This window comes from Nakaseomyces bracarensis (assembly GCF_045282275.1).
Source record: "Nakaseomyces bracarensis strain CBM3 chromosome Unknown Scaff5_0, whole genome shotgun sequence".
Classification (NCBI taxonomy): Eukaryota; Fungi; Ascomycota; class Saccharomycetes; order Saccharomycetales; family Saccharomycetaceae; genus Nakaseomyces; species Nakaseomyces bracarensis.
In genome coordinates, this window is record NW_027263965.1 from 196,081 (window position 1) to 216,522 (window position 20,442).

General features: G+C 34.5%; 12 protein-coding genes across 12 annotated transcripts; 5 read left to right on the forward strand and 7 right to left on the reverse strand.

Annotated features, from left to right (window-relative positions):
* Positions 1–33: 33 nt before the first annotated feature.
* On the reverse strand, positions 34–1,509 carry UGA2 (succinate-semialdehyde dehydrogenase (NAD(P)(+)); the record flags this gene model as incomplete). Its single annotated transcript, XM_071051093.1, has 1 exon — positions 34–1,509. One exon carries the CDS (start codon positions 1,507–1,509, stop codon positions 34–36), a length of 1,476 nt encoding a protein of 491 aa, XP_070907789.1.
* Positions 1,510–2,579: 1,070 nt separating this feature from the next.
* Positions 2,580–3,878, forward strand: GPI18 (GPI-anchor transamidase GPI18; the record flags this gene model as incomplete). The annotated part of the gene is made up of 1 exon (XM_071051094.1): positions 2,580–3,878. The coding sequence occupies one exon, from the start codon at positions 2,580–2,582 to the stop codon at positions 3,876–3,878; it is 1,299 nt and encodes a 432-aa protein (XP_070907790.1).
* Positions 3,879–4,148: 270 nt separating this feature from the next.
* COQ1 (trans-hexaprenyltranstransferase) lies at positions 4,149–5,561 on the reverse strand (the record flags this gene model as incomplete). Its single annotated transcript, XM_071051095.1, has 1 exon — positions 4,149–5,561. One exon carries the CDS (start codon positions 5,559–5,561, stop codon positions 4,149–4,151), a length of 1,413 nt encoding a protein of 470 aa, XP_070907791.1.
* A 439-nt stretch (positions 5,562–6,000) lies between these two features.
* Positions 6,001–6,831, forward strand: RER2 (ditrans,polycis-polyprenyl diphosphate synthase; the record flags this gene model as incomplete). Its single annotated transcript, XM_071051096.1, has 1 exon — positions 6,001–6,831. One exon carries the CDS (start codon positions 6,001–6,003, stop codon positions 6,829–6,831), a length of 831 nt encoding a protein of 276 aa, XP_070907792.1.
* A 499-nt stretch (positions 6,832–7,330) lies between these two features.
* YRB1 (Ran GTPase-binding protein YRB1) lies at positions 7,331–7,921 on the reverse strand (the record flags this gene model as incomplete). The annotated part of the gene is made up of 1 exon (XM_071051097.1): positions 7,331–7,921. The coding sequence occupies one exon, from the start codon at positions 7,919–7,921 to the stop codon at positions 7,331–7,333; it is 591 nt and encodes a 196-aa protein (XP_070907793.1).
* Positions 7,922–9,842: 1,921 nt separating this feature from the next.
* On the forward strand, positions 9,843–12,095 carry NTH2 (alpha,alpha-trehalase NTH2; the record flags this gene model as incomplete). Its single annotated transcript, XM_071051098.1, has 1 exon — positions 9,843–12,095. One exon carries the CDS (start codon positions 9,843–9,845, stop codon positions 12,093–12,095), a length of 2,253 nt encoding a protein of 750 aa, XP_070907794.1.
* A 1,095-nt stretch (positions 12,096–13,190) lies between these two features.
* On the reverse strand, positions 13,191–13,376 carry RNJ42_00933 (uncharacterized protein; the record flags this gene model as incomplete). The annotated part of the gene is made up of 1 exon (XM_071051099.1): positions 13,191–13,376. The coding sequence occupies one exon, from the start codon at positions 13,374–13,376 to the stop codon at positions 13,191–13,193; it is 186 nt and encodes a 61-aa protein (XP_070907795.1).
* Positions 13,377–14,668: 1,292 nt separating this feature from the next.
* Positions 14,669–14,983, forward strand: ECM15 (Ecm15p; the record flags this gene model as incomplete). Its single annotated transcript, XM_071051100.1, has 1 exon — positions 14,669–14,983. One exon carries the CDS (start codon positions 14,669–14,671, stop codon positions 14,981–14,983), a length of 315 nt encoding a protein of 104 aa, XP_070907796.1.
* A 412-nt stretch (positions 14,984–15,395) lies between these two features.
* On the reverse strand, positions 15,396–15,785 carry HTB2 (histone H2B; the record flags this gene model as incomplete). The annotated part of the gene is made up of 1 exon (XM_071051101.1): positions 15,396–15,785. The coding sequence occupies one exon, from the start codon at positions 15,783–15,785 to the stop codon at positions 15,396–15,398; it is 390 nt and encodes a 129-aa protein (XP_070907797.1).
* Positions 15,786–16,699: 914 nt separating this feature from the next.
* Positions 16,700–17,095, forward strand: HTA2 (histone H2A; the record flags this gene model as incomplete). The annotated part of the gene is made up of 1 exon (XM_071051102.1): positions 16,700–17,095. One exon carries the CDS (start codon positions 16,700–16,702, stop codon positions 17,093–17,095), a length of 396 nt encoding a protein of 131 aa, XP_070907798.1.
* Positions 17,096–17,561: 466 nt separating this feature from the next.
* Positions 17,562–19,328, reverse strand: MCD1 (kleisin alpha; the record flags this gene model as incomplete). Its single annotated transcript, XM_071051103.1, has 1 exon — positions 17,562–19,328. One exon carries the CDS (start codon positions 19,326–19,328, stop codon positions 17,562–17,564), a length of 1,767 nt encoding a protein of 588 aa, XP_070907799.1.
* A 592-nt stretch (positions 19,329–19,920) lies between these two features.
* On the reverse strand, positions 19,921–20,376 carry ATP16 (F1F0 ATP synthase subunit delta; the record flags this gene model as incomplete). Its single annotated transcript, XM_071051104.1, has 1 exon — positions 19,921–20,376. The coding sequence occupies one exon, from the start codon at positions 20,374–20,376 to the stop codon at positions 19,921–19,923; it is 456 nt and encodes a 151-aa protein (XP_070907800.1).
* Between the last annotated feature and the right edge of the window lie 66 nt (positions 20,377–20,442).

The following is a 20,442-nucleotide window of genomic DNA, read 5'->3' on the forward strand; positions in this document are numbered from 1 at the left end:
GAAATTATTGCAGCATGGCCAGAAAATTAACCATTACAGCTTGTCTGGAAGATTACCGATGATCATGCTCTTAACCACAGTGTAATCTTCAATACCATATAGAGAGCCTTCCCTACCAAAACCTGACTCCTTCACGCCTCCAAATGGAACAGCACTATCAGAGAAAAGACCTGTGTTACAAGAGACCATACCAGCTTCAATTGCTTCAGAGACAGTGATTAAAGTATTCACATTCTTAGAGAAGACATATGATGCCAAACCTAATTCGGTATCATTTGCGTAACCAACAACTTCCTCCAAAGTTTCAAAAGAGAATATAGGACATAGAGGCCCAAAAGTTTCTTCCTTGGAAACCATAGCCGATTGGGAAACATTCTTTAAAACCACAGGGGAATAAAAGTTCTTTCCCAATTCTGGCATTGGCCCACCCTTTAGAGCTACTTCGGCACCATTTTTAATGGCATCTTCGGTATGTTGAGTAACTTTATCAGCCTGTTTAGTGCTAGTTAAACATCCATGAGTAATACCATCCTTCAACCCATCTCCGATTTTAAACTCTTTAACCTTTTGAACTAATTTTTCAGTAAAATCGTCAATAACAGATGAATGAACATAGAACCTGTTAGTGCAAACACAGGTTTGACCTAAACCCCTAAATTTGGAGGCAATAGCTTGATCAACAGCCAGGTCTATATCTGCGTCTTCAAAAACAATGAAAGGAGCATTACCACCTAGTTCGAAAGAACATTTCTTTAAGGTAGAAGATGACTGATCCATTAGTATTTTACCTACCCCAGTTGAGCCTGTAAACGTGATTTTCTTCACTTTAGGGTGTTCACATAGCCTTTTACCAAGTTTTGGTGTATTATGATGTGATAAAACTACATTAAACACACCTTTAGGGAATCCTGCTTGCTCTGCAAGAACTGCCATAGCAAGTGCAGACAATGGAGTATGAGAGTCTGGCTTAACAACAACTGTACATCCTGCTGCTAAGGCGGCACCAACCTTTCTGGTGATCATAGCACTTGGAAAATTCCAAGGACAAATGATACCACAAACACCTACTGGTTGTCTGGTAGTGAAAACCCTGTTATTAGGAATTCCAGGTTGAATTGTGGCACCATAGATTCTAGGAGCCTCTTCTGCGTACCATTCAAAATAAGAAGCAGCGTACTTTATTTCTCCTCTTGCATCTACCAAGGACTTACCATTTTCCCAAGTGATAATCTTAGCTAAATCCTCTGCATTTTCCATCATTAGGTTGTACAAATTTCTCAACCAAGTGGCCCTCTGCCTTGGTAACACATTTTTGTATTTTTTAAAAGCATCATAAGCAGCATCAATGGCACTATCCATAACAGCAATATCGTGCTCTGGCAGCTTAGCAATAATTTCACCAGTGGCAGGGTCATCTACTTCGAAGAACTCCTTGGCGTCCTTAACCCAATTACCATTAATGTAACCTTGATCTCTAATCAACTCCTTGTTCTTTAAGTCCGGTCTCATTGCAGTTGTTACTTCAGAATGTCAATGCAGCGTTAAATTGTCTATGCTTCTTCGACTGGTCAATAATATAATGCAGATAAATGTCATAATTGAAAGTAAAAAGAGTGTCAATTAATATCTAATGATTTTGGCACTTCACCCTTATGATAGGTTTTCAAATTAATAAGGGTCTCCCTTAATTTAATATGGTCTGACGTAGAGCAATATGAACTGTCACGTATTCAGTACGTTTTTTATGATCTTCGTCGGAGTATCCTCTATTAGTCTTCCCTAAGATTCAACAGCAATCAACAGGAAATTTAGTCTTATACCATTTGGTTAATACATCTTTGTCCTTGCAAACACAAGAGTATTCTTTTAGTGCAAGTGAAAATAAAATTTTTTTATATTGCTCATCGCAATTGTCAAAAAAAAAACAACAACTCTCGATAGTTCTAATACGTAGTGATAATCATATATTACTAACCAAATACTGTTCTTGCTCAATCAGAGCTATAACTAATTGAACTTCCAGATTACATAACATTTACTTCTAAAGTGGTTTTCTAGTGCTAAAGATGCCGTTTTAATATACTACGCAGATGCCTCCTCTATCTATAAATAATATATCGTAGGTTGGAGTTCAAGTAAAGTGGCTGCCCAATGAAATATTCTTTTAATTACATTACCGATATAAGATGATTACAACCATTTAGGATCATATATAACTCCATTGTTACCCATTTCTTTCTATTCAGAATAGAAACTTACTACTTCGACAAGCTAGGGAAAACATCAATGTTCGATTCTAGTGCATAAAAAAATATAAGAAAGCAAATATGTTAGCACGTTAAATCTCCATTATTTAGAACTTGCCTTACTTATATACTATCTCTCAACTTTGTTTTACAAATTAGCCCTTATTTCATCAATTTTCAATAACAATTTCGGGCCTGGACCAGGAGGAAATAAGAAAATGCGATGAGCTGATTTAAGTACAAAAATATTAAGCTTTAATTTTTTTTTCTTTTCTCAAGATATCGATTTCATAACATTGAATCTCATAGCACTTCAGTTGATTAGATAATTCTATGATTACAATTTACAAGGTACTTAGAAATTTTTTGGCGGTGCGAAGCTTCCAATATTTGCTAATATTTCTAGCACCCAATGCGCAATTTGACAATTCTACAGAACTACTACTGAGGAAATATTGCACAACTGATGAAATTAATAAATTTTGGCATAGGAATTTACTAAATAAACTGCTCTCCTGGGATAGCGTATTCTTTTTAAAGACTGCATTAGAAGGCAAGCCTGAGTTTGAGCACGAATATGCCTTTTCAATAGTATGGGCTAAAATTATAAGATTCTTTTCTAACGATTCTAAAGATCTTTATCATTTGTTGACGATAGCCTTAGTTCTGGAGAATATACTCTTTGTTCTTTCCCTCATATTACTCTTCATGTTAACAAGAATTACGTTCAGCAAGCAAAATAGGGCAAAGACGGCTTATGGTGACGATATTGCCTACAAAACAGCTACATTATTCATTATCAATAGTGGTTCGGGATTCCTGACTAGTATTTATTCAGAACCACTTTCTTTTTTCTTTGCATTTTTGGGCATATTGGCCAGAGAATTTGCTATTAAAGTAACTATCCCTTACGATATTGAGTTTCCACTATCGTCTCTTCCTTTGTATGTGTTAGGGACTGCAATTAGTTTTTCAATAGCCACATTGAATAGATCAAATTGCATATTGCTCGGAATTTTCTACCTCTACGACTTATATTATATTTTAAGAAAGAGAAATATCAAGAAAGCCCTTCTGTTCCCAGTTTTATCGGGCTGCATAATGCTCATTATCTTCATTATACAGCAATACTATGTACCCTATCATCAGTTTTGTCCTGGACGTGGTGAATGGTGTAATACAACAGTCTCTAAATTTTGTGGGTTAAGTTTCCTAACGAAGAAAAGCTTCTATTCATTTATACAATCCAAATATTGGAATCTAGGGTTTATGAAATACTGGACTTTGAACAATATTCCTAATTTCCTTTTTGGTCTACCTACTTACATCGTATTGTTTTACTCAACTGTATACTTCACCAAAATGTATCCAAATCCAAAGCTTTTCCCGCTAGTTTTAGTTACACGGTCGTTTCTTGTCATTATGCTACTTTTTGCTCATGTACAGATTGTTAATCGTGTTTCAACCTTCATCCCTTTGCATCTCTGGTATATCTCTGATAGAATGAACAAGATTACGAACTCTAGAAAAAAAGAAGACGATGATCTAATTATAAAATTCTATCTATATTGGCTCATTCTATGGTTCCCAATCCAGACGCTATTATTTGCATTCTTTCTCCCACCTGCATAACCCAAATAACAACTTCTAAGTAACGGACAGACTTTGTTCATCATAACGGATAAATATTGTATAAATTGATCTCATTATTCATTAATAAATACTATTTTAATATATACATGTATATTACTGTCCGTGTTAAATAAAGACTAAATAATGAATGATCGGTACCTTTTAGTCATGCATGATCTCCTCTATTATCTGTTAGCTTAAGTGGAGATCGTCCCAGATATATAAACAATTTAACTCTAAATGCAAATTCTTCAAAGTTCCTTCAAATTCTCATTTCTTTCTCGTAACAATGCTATTGGTTAAAAACTCAAGCGCCGAACGGCAGTCCGATTCAGGTAGTACCTCATGTAGATTCTTTAAAGCTTTATTTCTATATTCCTTCGCAAATTCCATTGTCTTCTTAACACCGTCATGCTTTTGGACTGCTTTGAAAGTGGTCTCTACATCGCCTTCATGAGAGAAATTTCTTTGAATAAGAGCACCTAATGATGGATCCTCCTTCCAAGCGAAAAGAACGGGGGCAGTAGCAATTCCAAGCTTAAGATCAGCACCTGCAGGCTTTCCTAGCTCCTTTGCAGAAACAGAGAAATCTAATAGATCATCAACCAACTGAAAACAGATACCTATATTTCTACCGAAATCATAACATTGTTCAATAACCGGTTCACGTGCTCCAGAGAGAATAGCGGCTGATCTACATGATTTGGAAATTAATGATGCAGTTTTGAGATAAGTTTTATGCAGGTAGTATTCAAAAGCAAGATTAATCAATTCTTCATGGGGCATACCTTCTTTGAAATCCTTTGAAGGTACCCTATAGTCATGTTCTTTAATATCGAGCTTCTTACTCGATGCTGGTAATTGTTTTTTACCGTTTTCTGTAACATATGGTTGCTCATCAACAGCCATATTCTTCAATTGCATGAATTCACCTTCAACAAGGTTAGCAATACTATTTGACATCAGTTCAACCACTTCCGGATTTTGTAACCTGGAGATAGCTACAGTGGCCCTTCCCAATAGGAAATCACCAGCAAGCACTGCCATCTTATTAGAGAACGCGACGTTGCCGCTGGGTCTACCCCTTCTGGTATCAGAATAATCAATAACATCATCATGTAAAAGTGAGGCTGTGTGTATCATCTCTACTACTTCTGCTAGTCTTCTTTGTTTTGGTAGAATTCCTCTTTCCCTATCAAACCCTGGTTGCGTTTGAGGTTCTGGGCCCTTAGTAAGAGGATTCAATGGCTTAATACCGTGAAGGATATGTAATGGCGATATGTTATTTACAGGTGTATCGAACATTGTGGTATTAGCGGACAGTTTTGAGTATATAGGATCCTCTGGAACATCACTAGCATCAATACCTATTCTATCTCTCTCACTTAGTGGAATTTCAGACAAAGCACGAGACAACAACAATACCAGCAACGGTCTCACTTTCTTCCCCTCAGTTTCAAAATAGTAACTGCTAACTCTGTTCAAGGTAGGATGCCCTGATCCTATTAATGCCATGATATTCTTTGCTAGTGTATTCATTTCGTTTGAAACTAACGATATCGGATTATTCCATAACAACCTAGGTGATACCAATTTACTGGCAGCATCTAATGCAACCGCAAAGGATGATTTATAACGCACCTGAGTACGTACACCAGCCAACCGACCGCAAACTCTCAACATCTATAATTGCTTTTTCAGGGTCTTCTATCCAACCTATAGATGAGCTTTCACCTTTCTAAAACCCTACGAATAGTATTTAAAGGCACTCCAAACAGTCGCTAATTCCTAGATCAAATGGAAGACATGAACAATAATTACATTAAAGCAAGGGTCCATAATTTTATATTCATATATCCCATTGTTCTACAGGGCAATTTTTCATGGGCTCAAGATTTTCATCTGGGTGAGTGAAAAAAAAAAAAAAAAAAAAATTGATGAAAAAAATATTGCCAGCACATTGATATATTGATTTATTGTACATATCCATATTGAAAGCGGTAGATCAACAAGTATCCTTCTTGAATAGTCTGGTACTTATTTGTGGAAAGGATTTGTTGTTATAAAAAAGTGATAGAAAACTAATAATACAATCTAAAAGGAAAGGAAATAGTTATAGAATATGGATGAGAATAACGGTTATAACTATCTGGCGACATGTGTAAAGAATCTATTTTCAAGGACACTGAGTGTTTCTAACTGTGTACCCCAGCACATAGGTTTTATTATGGATGGTAACAGAAGATTCGCGAAGAAACACTCTATGGAGACAAAAGAGGGCCATGAAGCAGGATTTCGGAGTATGAGCAAAATATTGGAACTATGTTATGAAGCTGGTGTTGATACAGCAACAGTATTTGCGTTCTCTATTGAAAATTTTAAGAGGAGTGCTTATGAGGTTGATGCATTAATGAACCTCGCTAAGGAGAGGATACGACGCATAAGTGAGCACGGTGAATTGGCTCAGAAATACGGTGTCAGAGTAAGGGTTATTGGTGATATCTCCCTGCTTGACAAAGAGCTGCTAAATGAAATTAGACACACTATGGAAATTACAAAGAATAATACCAGAGCTACACTTAATATCTGCATGCCTTATACTGGTAGGGAAGAGATATTTCACTCGATGAAGACACTACTTGTTAGCGATGACTATCATAGCAGGAATATTACTGAAGAAACTATTGATTCTCACTTATACACAGCCAATTTACCTCCCTTAGACTTGTTGATCAGAACTAGTGGTGTGACTAGACTCAGCGATTTTCTTCTTTGGCAAACCTGTCATAAAGACGTTGTAATAGAGTTTATTGATTGTTTGTGGCCTGAGTTTGGGCCATTAAGAATGGCTTGGATTTTACTTAAATTCGCATTCCTGAAAAACTTTTCTAGTGGAAGAAAACCGTTTGAGGATGACGAATTTGAGAACTCTGTCAACAAGAAGACTAATTAATGTAGCTATTTACTTAATAGTATCATTTTTTTAAGCTTTATATTTAAATTATAGATCTATTTATATATAAATAAAAAAACCTCACGACCAGCAGTATGAAATTAGCCAATATTTTTAAATATTTACTCGTTTATATATGGTAAAGTTGTTTATATTCCTTTTTTTCTTTTTTCTTTTCTTATATTATAGTATTAGCTTATCTAGTTAAGATTTATATAATTTATATAAATGATATCCTATACCACTTTTGTTTTCAAAAAAGAACTAAATGCCGTCAGAACGCCAATGTTTAGTGGATAGGAAACATGGAGCTTCATTTAAAGTTTTTTAGTGTTATCCACCGCTATATATAATTGATTAGAAACATCAGTATTGGTGGAAAATATAAAACTTTTTTGGGCGTGGGTGTATTATTATATTTTTTCCTATAGTGTAGAAAAAATAAGAATTAGAGTGAATTAATGTAGATGATCAGGGGTAAAAGCCTCTCTCAGTTTATTTATTTCTTGTTTAATTCTTGAGCTTTTTCGAATTGTTCCTTGAACTTGTCAGCATTTTCCTTGTTACCAAATCTAATAGCAAAAGTGTGAGCTTCTGGTTCACCTTCAGAAACATCGGCAGTACAAGCGTAAACCCAAGATCTATCAGAACCAACATTTGGCTTCAAGACATATTCTGGAGCGACAAGGTGGTTAGCGCAAACCTTCAAAGTCTTGTCTCTTCTCATCAGCAATCTAACCTTCATAGTTTCCTTGTTTTGTAGAAATTTACAGTCACCAGTACCTCTTTCTTTCCATTCCTTGGCTTCAGAGTCAAATCTGAATAACTTAGCTCTAACCTTGAACAAGACATCTTCGTTTTCCTCATTAGTCTTAACATCAACCTTTTCCAAATGCACAATTGGTTCGAAATGAACATCTGGGGACTCAACCTCCTCCTCTTCCTTCTTCTCTTCCTTCTTTTCATCCTTCTCCTCTTCCTTCTTCTCTACCTTCTCTTCATCCTTCTTTGGTTCTTCTGGCTTCTTACCACCAAACATTGAGAAAACAGAAGAAGTTGGAGGCTTTGGTTCAGTGCTTTGTTCAGACATTGTATATTTTTTTTATTCTTCTTTTATTATGTATTGGTGTCTAAGCTAAATCTTTCACCTTATACTAAGAGTCTTAAAATAGAGAAGAATAATTACGTTTTCAATGTACTGGATCGTTTCATATGCATAAAGTCCAAAATTGCAAAAACTCGATGTTTTGGCATCGTCTCGCCATTTGGGTCTGCCAAAGTCGCCTCGCAAAAAAAAAAAAAATTCTAAAAAAAATTTTGATAGAATTACGTGCCATGTCGTTATATGTGATTATTTTATATATCGTACATTATGACACTAAATGATTATATTTATTCTACATTTTGATATAATGTTAACATATCTGGTAGTATTTAGATTTGTTTTCTGTTGTGAGGAAAAGAAAGGAAATTCTTTAAGTTCTGAGAAAATATTTTATACAAAAGATTACTCTGTCCTTGTTTGATCTGGTGTTATTGCATAAATGAACCCAATTCTTATTGGTTTTGTAGAGATTGGTAGTAGATTACTAGCATCGTCTTTACTTTTTTTATTTTTTTCTTTGCTACACTGGCAACTTGTATAACACCGTGTATTCTCGTGATGATAATTCTTTTGCGACCTACTTGATGATGATTTGTTCATTTATTTTGTTGATTGTGCGTAGTTGCACTAGTATACTCATAAACATTATCAGTTTGTAGCCCCATTTTTAATATGGGGATTTGCTTTCGATATTGACAAATCTTACTTAATAGACAGGATCATGTAAATCTCTGTTTGTTATTTCTATTTTGTTATTTCTTTTAGCATGTGATAAATCGGAAAATTATACCCTATCTTTGTTTGGAACAATCTAAAGATCGATACACTCTCCGTTTCCACGGAGCAAAAGTCCAATGAATGAACATTTGTTGCCTACGTGTTGTCTCTCTGGCAAATCCATCTTTTAGTTATTTGCCCCGGTTGCTAATTAACCCGTCACTTTTAAATTTATATTTTTTTTTTGTTCTATACTTTAGTAAACTTCAAGGAAGCTTCCCCGCACTTTGACATATTTCTTTTTTTTTTTTCCTATTTCTGCTTTATTGTTTACTATTTTCCTGCAGGGCTGCAACATTCTCCGAAGCATAGAAGCTATAAAAAAAAATTAGGAGAAGAAAATGCTTCCATTTTTCCGAAGACCCCGGGAAAAGGGTACCCTTAAAAAGATTTTATCTTTTTTTGCTGGCATTTGTACAGAACTCTCTTAGCATCGCATTTATTCCTTCAAACACCAAACCTTTTTATTAGCCAAACAACTCCCAGCATAATATACTCGGAGATATCCAGTTAAGTTGTCAGAAGGCTTAAGGCTGTTGTTTAACTTCCTGCCATTTCTATCCGATCCGTACATTTTCTTCACTTATACAGGTGGAGGAGTAAATATCTTTTAGGGAAATTAAACTTCTTTCAAACCTCAGAGAAAAAAAAGCAATAACAGCGGGTACAATAAATGTGCCCCACGCATAATGACGCATTTCTCCTGCTATTGTTTATTAACTACTATTATTAGTTATCGCCCTCTTTTTGACGTATTTCTATTATTGCTTTTTTTCTGTTTTTATAGATTTTTCTTAATAGTAAGTTCATTAATTTTAGCTGGTTTATAGTAATGAACAACTAATGGAAATGATTTTCCATTAGAGTAGTATTGCGTAATATTATACTTTTTATTATTATAGTTATTTTTTTCCCGCATATTTATGTTTAAATTTTGCTTGTGTGGAATTGTTGATATAAAAGCAACTTACAATTATTCAAGGTCTCTTTTTATTTATCCATGTGGATCGAGGAGATAACGCATTTTTAATTTTATTTATTATATAAACCAATAACAAATAAAAAATATTCATACTATAATAATAATAATAATAATAATAACAATAAATATATATTTTTGTTTTTAAAAATGCCAGCTTCGACGCTTTCACTACAAGAGGGTGGTGTAAAGAGTAACTTTATGCCTATAGATGACCCGTTTAAACGTAATTTCAAAATGCATAGCACTGATGATGTCTTAGATAAGACCAAGAGGAAGAAGGATAAAGATAAAAAATTGAATAGAACAAGAACTATGAGTGTTTTCACTAATGTTTCTGACTTAAAGAATGATGCTGAGATACGGAAATATAGGTTGAAAAGAAGAGCATCGGAAGACGATACTTATATTAGTAGTAAAGGGATAAGAAGGTTTTTCATTAAAGATGTCGACAGAACTTTGGCTGAACTTCTGAAAAACGAGGACACAGATGAAAACTTCCAAATAACTGTGGAGGATAACGGACCTAAAGTTATCACACTGGGTACTGCTAATTCAGGAGGTTATAACCACATTAATATAAGAGGAACGTATATGCTTTCGAACTTGTTACAGGAATTAACCATAGCAAAGAACTTGGGCTACAGACAATTGTATCTACCAGAATCAAGACTTAATGAAAATCCCGTAATTCGACTCAAGAGAACCATCGAGACTTTTTTCTGGGACTCTCTCACAAGAAAGATCGATCTGCACACTATAGGTCAAATTGCCGCAGATAGTAAAATAAATACACCGGAGGCCATGAACCCCAGAGTTTACGTACCTTACAATTGTCCAGAACAATATGAGTACTTCATCCAAGCTTCCCAAATGAACCCATCTGTTAAATTGGAAGTTGAATATCTACCAAAGGATATAACTCCAGAGTTTGTACAAACTCTGAACAATATACCAGGTTTGCTAGCACTGGCAATGGAGGAACATGTCAATCCGGCAAGTGGTGAAGTAACTTTAAGTAGTTTCCCATACGTTGTTCCAGGCGGCAGGTTTAATGAACTTTACGGATGGGATTCCTATTTGATTACCTTAGGTGTTCTATTAAGTAATAGACTGGACCTGGCAAGAGGCATGCTAGAACATTTCATCTTTGAGATAGAGCACTATGGAAAAATATTAAATGCAAACAGAACTTATTACTTATGCAGGTCGCAACCGCCATTCTTAACTGATATGGCTAACGTCGTGTTTAAACACATGGGTGCAACAGAGAACCCAACAGCGGTTGATTTACTTCATAGAGCTTTTGCAGCTGCAATAAAAGAATATAAGACTGTTTGGATGGCAGCACCTCGTCTGGATGAGAAAACAGGACTATCGTGTTATCACCCAGACGGTGTAGGTATTCCACCTGAGACTGAACCAGAACATTTTGATACGAAGTTAAGACCTTATGCCAAGAAATATTGCGTCACAATACCAGAATTCAGAAGAATGTATAATGCAAAGGAGGTCTACGAACCTGAATTGGACGAATATTTCTTAAATGACCGTGGCGTGAGAGAATCGGGACATGATACCTCGTACAGACTAGAAGGTGTGTGTGCACATTTGGCAACAATAGACCTAAACGCATTGTTGTATAAATATGAGGTAGACATTGGTACTTACATTAAAGAGTATTGTGATGATCATTATGTGGACCCATATGATAAAACTACCACAAGTTCAAAGTACTGGTTTGACCTTGCTGATAAAAGAAAAGAAACTATAACGAAATGCATGTGGGATGAAGAGGCAGGTTTCTTCTTTGATTATAATGTTCAGTTGGAAAAAAGAACATCATATGAATCAGCTACTACCTTCTGGTCTCTGTGGGCAGGTCTTGCAACTGATAAGCAAGCAGATATAATGGTACAGAAAGCTATCCCAAAATTAGAAGTTTTAGGAGGCCTTGTAGCATGTACAGAAAAATCTAGGGGACCAATTACATTAGATCGGCCATACAGACAATGGGATTACCCATTTGGATGGGCACCTCATCAAATTTTAGCTTGGAAAGGTCTCTCCAACTATGGATACCAGAATGTAGCAGCTAGAATAGCTTATAGGTGGCTGTACATGATGACCAAAGCTTTTGTTGATTACAATGGTATTGTCGTGGAGAAATATGACGTTACCAAATGCGCTGATCCTCATCGTGTCGATGCTGAATATGGTAATCAGGGAGCCAACTTTAAAGGATTTGCAAGAGAAGGGTTTGGATGGGTAAATTCCTCATACTTGTTGGGATTAGAATATCTGGATGTACATGCGAAAAAGGCATTGGGTGCCTGTATTCCACCTATGCCTTTTTTCAAAAGTTTGAAGAAGAGTGAGAAGGAAAAGTATGGTTTATCTTGATTTATCGTATTTGTTTATGTTTTGAATTCAATCTATTTTTTTTTCTTTTTACAGCATCTCAATTATTTTACCAATTCTATTTATTATGAAAGGTATTATTTTAATGAATTGCATTTTAGGGATAGTAAATTACACGATTGATCGTTACAACCCACATAATGATTTTTACTACCCGTGATAACCGACACATTTTATTTGTAAACATATATATTATATTCATAGATATTCAAGAAAAAATAGTCATAAAATTGCATTATATTAACAAGTAAAAGGTATGAATGAAGTATCGCTAATCATGTAAGTGAACATAAATTCCACTAAACTAGCGATATAATCCCGGGTAATCACTACAGTTAGAGTAACTACCTTAATAATTAAAAGGTATCAAATAGTATTACAGACAACATTGAAACAAAGACTATATATCTAAAAGTATATATCTACTCAATAGACAAGTTTTACTTTACCATTTACTAATTTCTTCTGTAGGTATCCCAGTATAATCTGTTCCTGTGTTTTGAATAGGGATATATCACTTTCCACGTATCAATAACATAAGATGAGAGAATCTAGTTTGCCAAGCTAGAAAAAGTGTTCGGAAAGAAAACACAGATTTATTTTAATTATATACTTTAAATATAGTTTTCATAATAGAGTATTTTAAATATTCATTTAAACTTGAAAGTTTATCATGTGACTTTAAATGCATATAAAAATATATATGTGATATTTTCATTTGATATTTTCAGGTGTAATTAAAATTATTCACGATACTTCCTGTTGATGATTAAAGTTGTTCATTATTTATGTTTGTCAAAAAGAAGGATATTTAAAATAGTGACTTATGGCCATGAACAATGGAAGGTGGAGATATAAATTCTAATAGTTGTCCGAATTACTGCGTAAATACAATAATGATTAATTGAGGAAATGAAGAATATCTTACCAATTCCTAAAGTAATATCTGATCTTGCACTTCATTAAGTATAATATTTCGAATAATTTTTTGTTTCAGTCTCTGTAAAAATAGATGTAATCTGTTTAGTATGATTTTGTATACCAACAGTATTTAATATTTTTAAGTAAAAAAATAGTTTAAATTATATTAAAATGATAAATATTGTCAGAACCAGTGGGTGAATTCTCTCTATTCATAAAGTTACCACTCATATAAGTTTCACTTGTACTTTTCTCATTGTTGGCGGTATTGCTATTGTTTTTCGTATCATTATCTTCATCATTTTTCTCTTCTTCACCAGGAGTTTTCCACCTTGATGCCATCTATAAGAATACTGAATTTATCTCTATTCGTATTCCCTCCTTGCTTAGGGTCGATTGATCTAACTTTGTTAAGATGATATATCATCATATTTTTTCTACATTATACATTCTTCTTTGCTTCTCAATTCTGTTATAATGTGTCATTTTCCATTCTAGATAGTTAACATCGATATCCTGAGATTATGGTAGAAATCCAGCGTTTTCTTTAATAGGATCTAACAAAAGTGTAAAGTTCACATCTTTCCATGCTTATATAGCATTTTTTTGACAGAGTTTTCCATTTAGCAACATCACAGACCACTTCTCACATTTTACATTGTTCTGTTCCTGATAAAGGTAGCATCGACACTTAAATTTTTATTTCTACTTTTTAGTTAATGACAGACTATTTAGACACAACTTTATTATTTTTAGGTAATAATTTATTGTTTTTGATACATAAGTTTCAGCAACAATAACGTTGCCTCATAAGAACCAAGGGATCTTACCGTCATCTTATAGAAGATTTCACTTAAAAAGACCGTTTGAAAGCGGGGCTAAGTTAAGACCAGTTTCACTAAAGAATAGTTATGAATTTAAAAGTTCTTATTGAGTTATTATGCTAATGTAAACTAAACTATGCATACTCACTACCAAAACTTAGCTTTTAGAATTCAGTTATTTAAAGAAGTGCATGGCTATATATTCTGAGAGCTTTTGAACAGTTTAGCCCTTATACGTATGTACTATAAAGAAGTTGTGTGATGAATAAGATTTTTAAATCTACCAAACAACGGTAGGAGATATTTTTGGTTGTTCCAAAACTTAATAACTAGGTAAACGAACAAATTATCACAGCAAAAGTAAACACAATGAAAAAAATTATGAGAGTTGAATAGTATTGTTTATAGCTGTTTATTGTTTAATGGTGGTAATTTTTCTTAGTTGTCAAATACTTACAAAACATTAAAATATATATAATACAGATAGCGTTATTTTTATTCCCATAGTATTGATAGGTCGTATATATAACGATGAATAATAGCACTACATTAATATATTCTATTGATTAAGTATAATATTAATATAATATGATAATATATAGATCATTTCATAGATTAATCATTACAACTTTACAGAATTGATGAAGCAAGAAACCGGAGAACTTTCAAAGGGGAGAAAAAAAAATCAGTTGCCTATAAGAAAAATGGAATTTCAAGAAATAAGTAGGGGTTAACAATAAATCGATTTAATAGTTTTTAAGATTCTCATTAACATAACACACACAAACTCAAGCGATAAAACAATAAATAATGCCAAAAGTATTCTGTCTAGCTGATATTTGTATGGTACCAATTGGTACCGGATCTGCCAGTATCTCTGATTTTGTAGCTGCTATTGAGAAGAAGATTCAAGACAGTCACTTGAAGTCTACATTGCACAGTGCCGGTACCACAATTGAGGGTCCTTGGGATGAAGTTATGGGTTTAATTGGTGAGGTTCATGAATACGCTCATGAGCTTGGTTACGTTCGTTTACAAACCACTATGAGAGTTGGTACCAGAACTGATAAGCACCAAACAGCTCAAGATAAAGTTGATGTTGTATTGAAAAAAATGGGTGAATAATAATACTTAATATTAAATAAGAAACGTTATTAATAAACTTTTTAAATATTTTTTATTTTTATTATTATTATTATTTTTTTAACTTTTATTTTATTTCATTTAAATATGATGCCCTAATGTTACACACAAAAAAAAAAGATTAGATTATATAAAATAAAATATAATACCCGAGAATGATATAATTTGGAAAAGAAACATGATTATAGTTTTTTTTTCTCCAACTTCCAATATTTTTTTTTGGATTTTAAAAATTGAAACACCTGGTTCCATTTTTGTTTTATTATCTTAATAAATTTAGAAATTGAAGAAGTTTTTGAAAAGAAATCTTAAGACTTTTATTTCTTTTCGATTTGGATTGTTTGTTGTTGAGAATATGATAAAAAAAAAGATATCTTTTTCTTATGGTTTTTGTCTAAGCTTGAGTGGAAGAAGAGTACTTGGTGACAGCTCTAGTACCTTCAGAGACGGCGTGCTTAGCCAATTCACCTGGCAAGATCAATCTAACAGCAGTTTGGATTTCTCTAGCGGAGATGGTAGACTTCTTGTTGTAAGCAGCCAACTTAGAGGCTTCAGAAGCAATTCTCTCAAAGATATCGTTAACAAAAGAGTTTAGAATAGACATAGACTTTTGAGAGATACCGGTGTCTGGGTGGGTTTGCTTCAAAACCTTGTAGATATAAGAGGAGTAAGTCTCCTTTCTAGCCTTAGTTCTCTTCTTACCATCGGCAGCTGGAGCAGTCTTCTTAGCAGCTGGCTTCTTCTCAGCTGGGGCTTTGGAGGCAGGTTTCTTTTCAGCAGACATTGTTATTTATTTTGTTAATTTATTTATTTGATTTTATTATCTTCCTATGTTAGAAAAAATAATGAGAAGAGTAATAATTTTTTTCAATAAAAAAAAAAAACTATTGTATTTATATAAGACCAGTTCCTTACACGATGGATATAGTAAACGCCATAATACTTATTTATGTATTTTTTTTTTCGCGTCTTTCCCCTTCCGCAATCGAGTGATGGCAATCGCGTACCTTTTTTTTTTATTTTTTCCACTTCCACACCCCATCACTGTACACGCCAGCACGGATCTTTTTTAGAATTAGCCATTACCTCGCTATTTCTTTTCACGGTGGTAAGTGAAAACGCGCAGTGCGATGTGTTTTGGTGGGGGAAGCGAAATTTTCAGAACAAGAGGTGAAGCGCTGGGAACGTTGCTGTGTGATAGTGTTGTTCTGTAGCGCAGGCTTACGACTCTACGGAAAATTTGGCGGTATTTGTGTGTATAGTATTATGTGAAATTCCTGGAACGTCTGACCATACAAAATATTGGAATAGCGTGTCGTTGGCGTTCTTTTGGGTTAAAGGAGTATAGGTGTTGGCAAGTGAAATTTGTGGTACAGCAAAGCTTTTGTACGAGTTTTTACCAATTATAGATTTTTACTAGCAACCCAAAAGAAAGAAATAAGATTTACTAAGGAGCAGTAGGAGAAGAAAGGGTGACGCGTAAGTCGTTATATCACAATATTATATTTTCGTGAATTATCTTTTATTTGTAATAAAATATTTTGATATATATTCAATATATAAATAAAAAGAGTATAGATTTTATTTGATTATTCTTCCTTTCTACTTCTTAAAGTGTTATTTTTTACTTTCATTTTGATCTTGTAATTGATACAACTAAAAACAAATTTAAATTCAAAAACACACAATATATAAAAAATGTCCGGTGGTAAAGGTGGTAAAGCTGGTTCAGCTGCTAAGGCTTCTCAAACTAGATCTGCTAAGGCTGGTCTAACATTCCCAGTCGGTAGAGTTCACAGACTTTTGAGACGTGGTAACTACGCTCAAAGAATTGGTTCTGGTGCTCCAGTCTACTTGACTGCTGTTCTAGAGTACTTGGCTGCCGAAATTTTGGAATTGGCGGGTAACGCTGCTAGAGACAACAAGAAGAGCAGAATTATCCCAAGACATTTGCAATTGGCTATCAGAAACGATGACGAATTGAACAAGTTGTTGGGTAATGTCACTATCGCTCAAGGTGGTGTCTTGCCAAACATTCACCAAAACTTGTTGCCAAAGAAGTCTGCTAAGCCTTCTGCTTCTCAAGAATTGTAAGAAAAAACAATTTTTTGAAAAATATAACACAACAAACACAACAATTTTAAAATAAGATGTTCCTAAAAGAAATCTTAAATCTATCTAAACTATTACTTTTTTTTTTCTATTAGTTATTGCATTGTATATTCATACAATTCTGGGAATTGGGAAATTTAAAATCTAAAACACAAAATAATAAAAAAAACAATCTGACAAAATATCATTAAAAAAAGGTTATTTTTTTGTACTATTATTTTGAATATGTAAAACCGTTTAAATACGCTTGTAATTTTAATAATATAAATTTCATAAAGTTTTAAAACAAAAAAATAACACAAATATGTATATAATATATATTTCAGTAATTTATACTCGAGAATTATAAGGTATATTCTTAAAACTTTGTTAGCAAGAATAGAAAATCTTATTTGGAAAAATAAATATTAAATAGTCCCTATATATATTTATTTTTATTGTCTTTAAACTATGCGGTTATATATTCTTGGTACAGATTTGGTTTCGATGTTACATTAATTGTACCAAATGTCTCTTCTTGTTCAAGTTCAACGCAATCGGTTGATGCTAATGTCAACATACTAAAGAACACTGAGCAAGCATCCTTTTTCGTAATGGGTTCGTTTTTATTCTCTTCATCTTGTAGGTGGAAATTCTCTAATAAACTTGAGAATGATGTAGTGTCATCAGTGTCCTTATTGATAGACTCTCTCAGCACCCGCGCAACACCAGTAGTAAATTTGGAGGCTATTTCTTGCTTTCTATTTTCCTCCATAGATGTATCAAACTCGCTGTCTTGCGTTGGAAATATATCTAAAGTGCCTTCAGCAGCTCCGTCTTCATTAGTAGCCTCTCCATGGGCTTCATCCACTATATAAATTTCTCCTATGTCCATGTGAGGGGGTTCTGATTCATTGTTATCATTATCACTAACTATATCATCGTTCAATCCAAGGGAAATATCCATCTCTGGCTCAAATTCAGAGCTCTCATCTTGGTAAGATAGCCTTTGTCGTTTAGAAGGTTGGAACTTCATTATGTTCTCAACAATTGGAGTAGGAAGATATGACAAGGATTGAGCCATTTCACTCCATATTCTCTTAGTCGTCAGTTTATCTACTGCTCTACTTGACGTTAGCTCAACATTACTGGATAGATTTCTCCCAGAATTGGATTTAACATATTCATCAGACAATTCGGTAGTAGTGTCGGTTTCTAATGGGTGGGCATTGGTTAGAGTTGGGTTTTTCGTTCTTCTTCTAGAAGCGGTATCTTGTTCTTGTATATTAAGTTCCTCTTCCGCAACTTCCTCTTCTTCTTCTTCATTTTCTTCGTTCAGCTCCTTACCTATGTCTAAATCAAACCCAAAATCTGTTGGTCTTTCGCTCATCATATCGTCAATATCAGCACGTCTACCTACTTCAATGGACTGGTCGGTACCATTGTCATCATTAAATCCTAGATCAAGCTCCAATTCTTGATTTTCTCCTTCTGCAAGGAATTCGTCATCTTCTATATTCAGATTATTAGATTGTGTAGTGGAAAACTCGCTACTCTGTCTTGTACCTTCATCCCAGCTTTTAGAAGAAGAAAGAGGGCCTCTGTTAATATCCTTGCCATCCAGGTCAAAGTCAAGATTTAGAGTAGAGTCCTGTTCTTCGTGTAGTTCAGATTCATCGCCGCCAAATCTTCTCCCCACCTCAATGGGCATATCCCAGCTCTTGGCACCAGTCATCCTTCTATCCATAGAGTCATTTATTAGTGCGGCAGACCTGGCGCCGTCTGTCTCAGTTAGGAAATCCAAGCTTGGCACAGACAACACATCTCTCTCCGTGACCGTGTCCTGCAAGACCAGGAGTTCTACCCTAGCAATCGTACTCAGCTTGGAAATAGTAGTTCCGAGCCTCTGGTTAGTCCTGAATAGAGACGTGATACGCGTCAAAGTGTCCTTAATATCAGTAAGCAAGAAGGTGGCCTTCTTAGAGTACACCCTAACAATCCCGTGAAGTAGTTCACCAGAAGTCCTCAAGGTAATATGCTCCACTGGATACTCACCGTTATCTTCACTTACCCCGGTAACTTTAGCAATTTCATCTGCAGAGTCCACAATACTGGTCTGCAACACCGAGTTCCTCGTAAGGTTACTCATATTTGACGCCAGCCATATCTGTGCTAATGGTCCTGTCTTCGTAGTTAACTTCAGCACCGTGCTGAATGTAGGTCTTTGATCCGTCATCTCCAATTGGTGTAGTGTTCAGCAATAATTATCTTGATTTCTTATAGTTTAGCTATGGTCTTTCAAAAGTAGATACGAATTAGCATAAATCAAATTGTTGACTTTAAATACTATATCAAAAAGAAATCAAGGAAAAACGCCAAAAAAAAAATCTAAATATTGAATTTCAGGACGTGTTGCCCTAAACAAAGGAATCACACAGTAAAACACCCGTACAAACCGCGAAACAACCAAAACACCTTCCCAAAAATAGGCAAAAACAGTCATAATAGAATACGAAACTGTACGTGACTGACGTAATAAAGTATATCAATTTTTCATAAGGAATTGTACATAATTCACTATGATAGTGAAGAATATTAGTGTCTATTGTGAGTGTGTGTGTAATATTCTTGAATACTTTGATTTAATAGTGAATATATGTAAGAATGTATATATATAATATATTTGTTATTTTTATTTTTCGCTTCTCCAATAAATTATCTTTTCAATATGGGGAATTAAAATAAAAAAATATTGATAGTGATTGGGTTTTTGTTTTTCAATGGCTAAATACAGATAAATTCGGAATAAAGAAAAGAAGCAAAAATCCTTATTTCAATACAGCTTGTAGTTTTTCTAGGACATCGAGTTGAACTGAAGCGATACCAGCAGTTCTTGCATCTGTAGACTTGCTATTCTTCTCTGCCTCTGCCAACAGGGATCTCACTGATTCTGGGGAGAATGACTCCAATGGGAAGGCTTCCACGGCGGTAACACACAATGTAGAATCCGGCTGCACAGCAGCAAAACCACCAGAGACAAAGTACTTCTTAGTATCGTTGGCACCGACGATCTCGACAACACCAGGGGTTAATTGTTCTACTGTAGGGACATGGTCAGCCAACACACCGATGGTACCAGACTTAGCTGGTAGATTAACCTGTGTAACTTCCTCCCCATTGAACAAAGTCTCATGTGGCAATGAGAACCTCAACTTCAAACCTGCCTTGGCTGCATCAGCATACCCACGTCTAGCAACAACCGATCTAGTCACCAACCTGAACATCTTTCCTCTTAGTTTTCTTTTATTTTATCGTTTATATATGCTTACTGCTTAAGTCTTCCCGAGTCC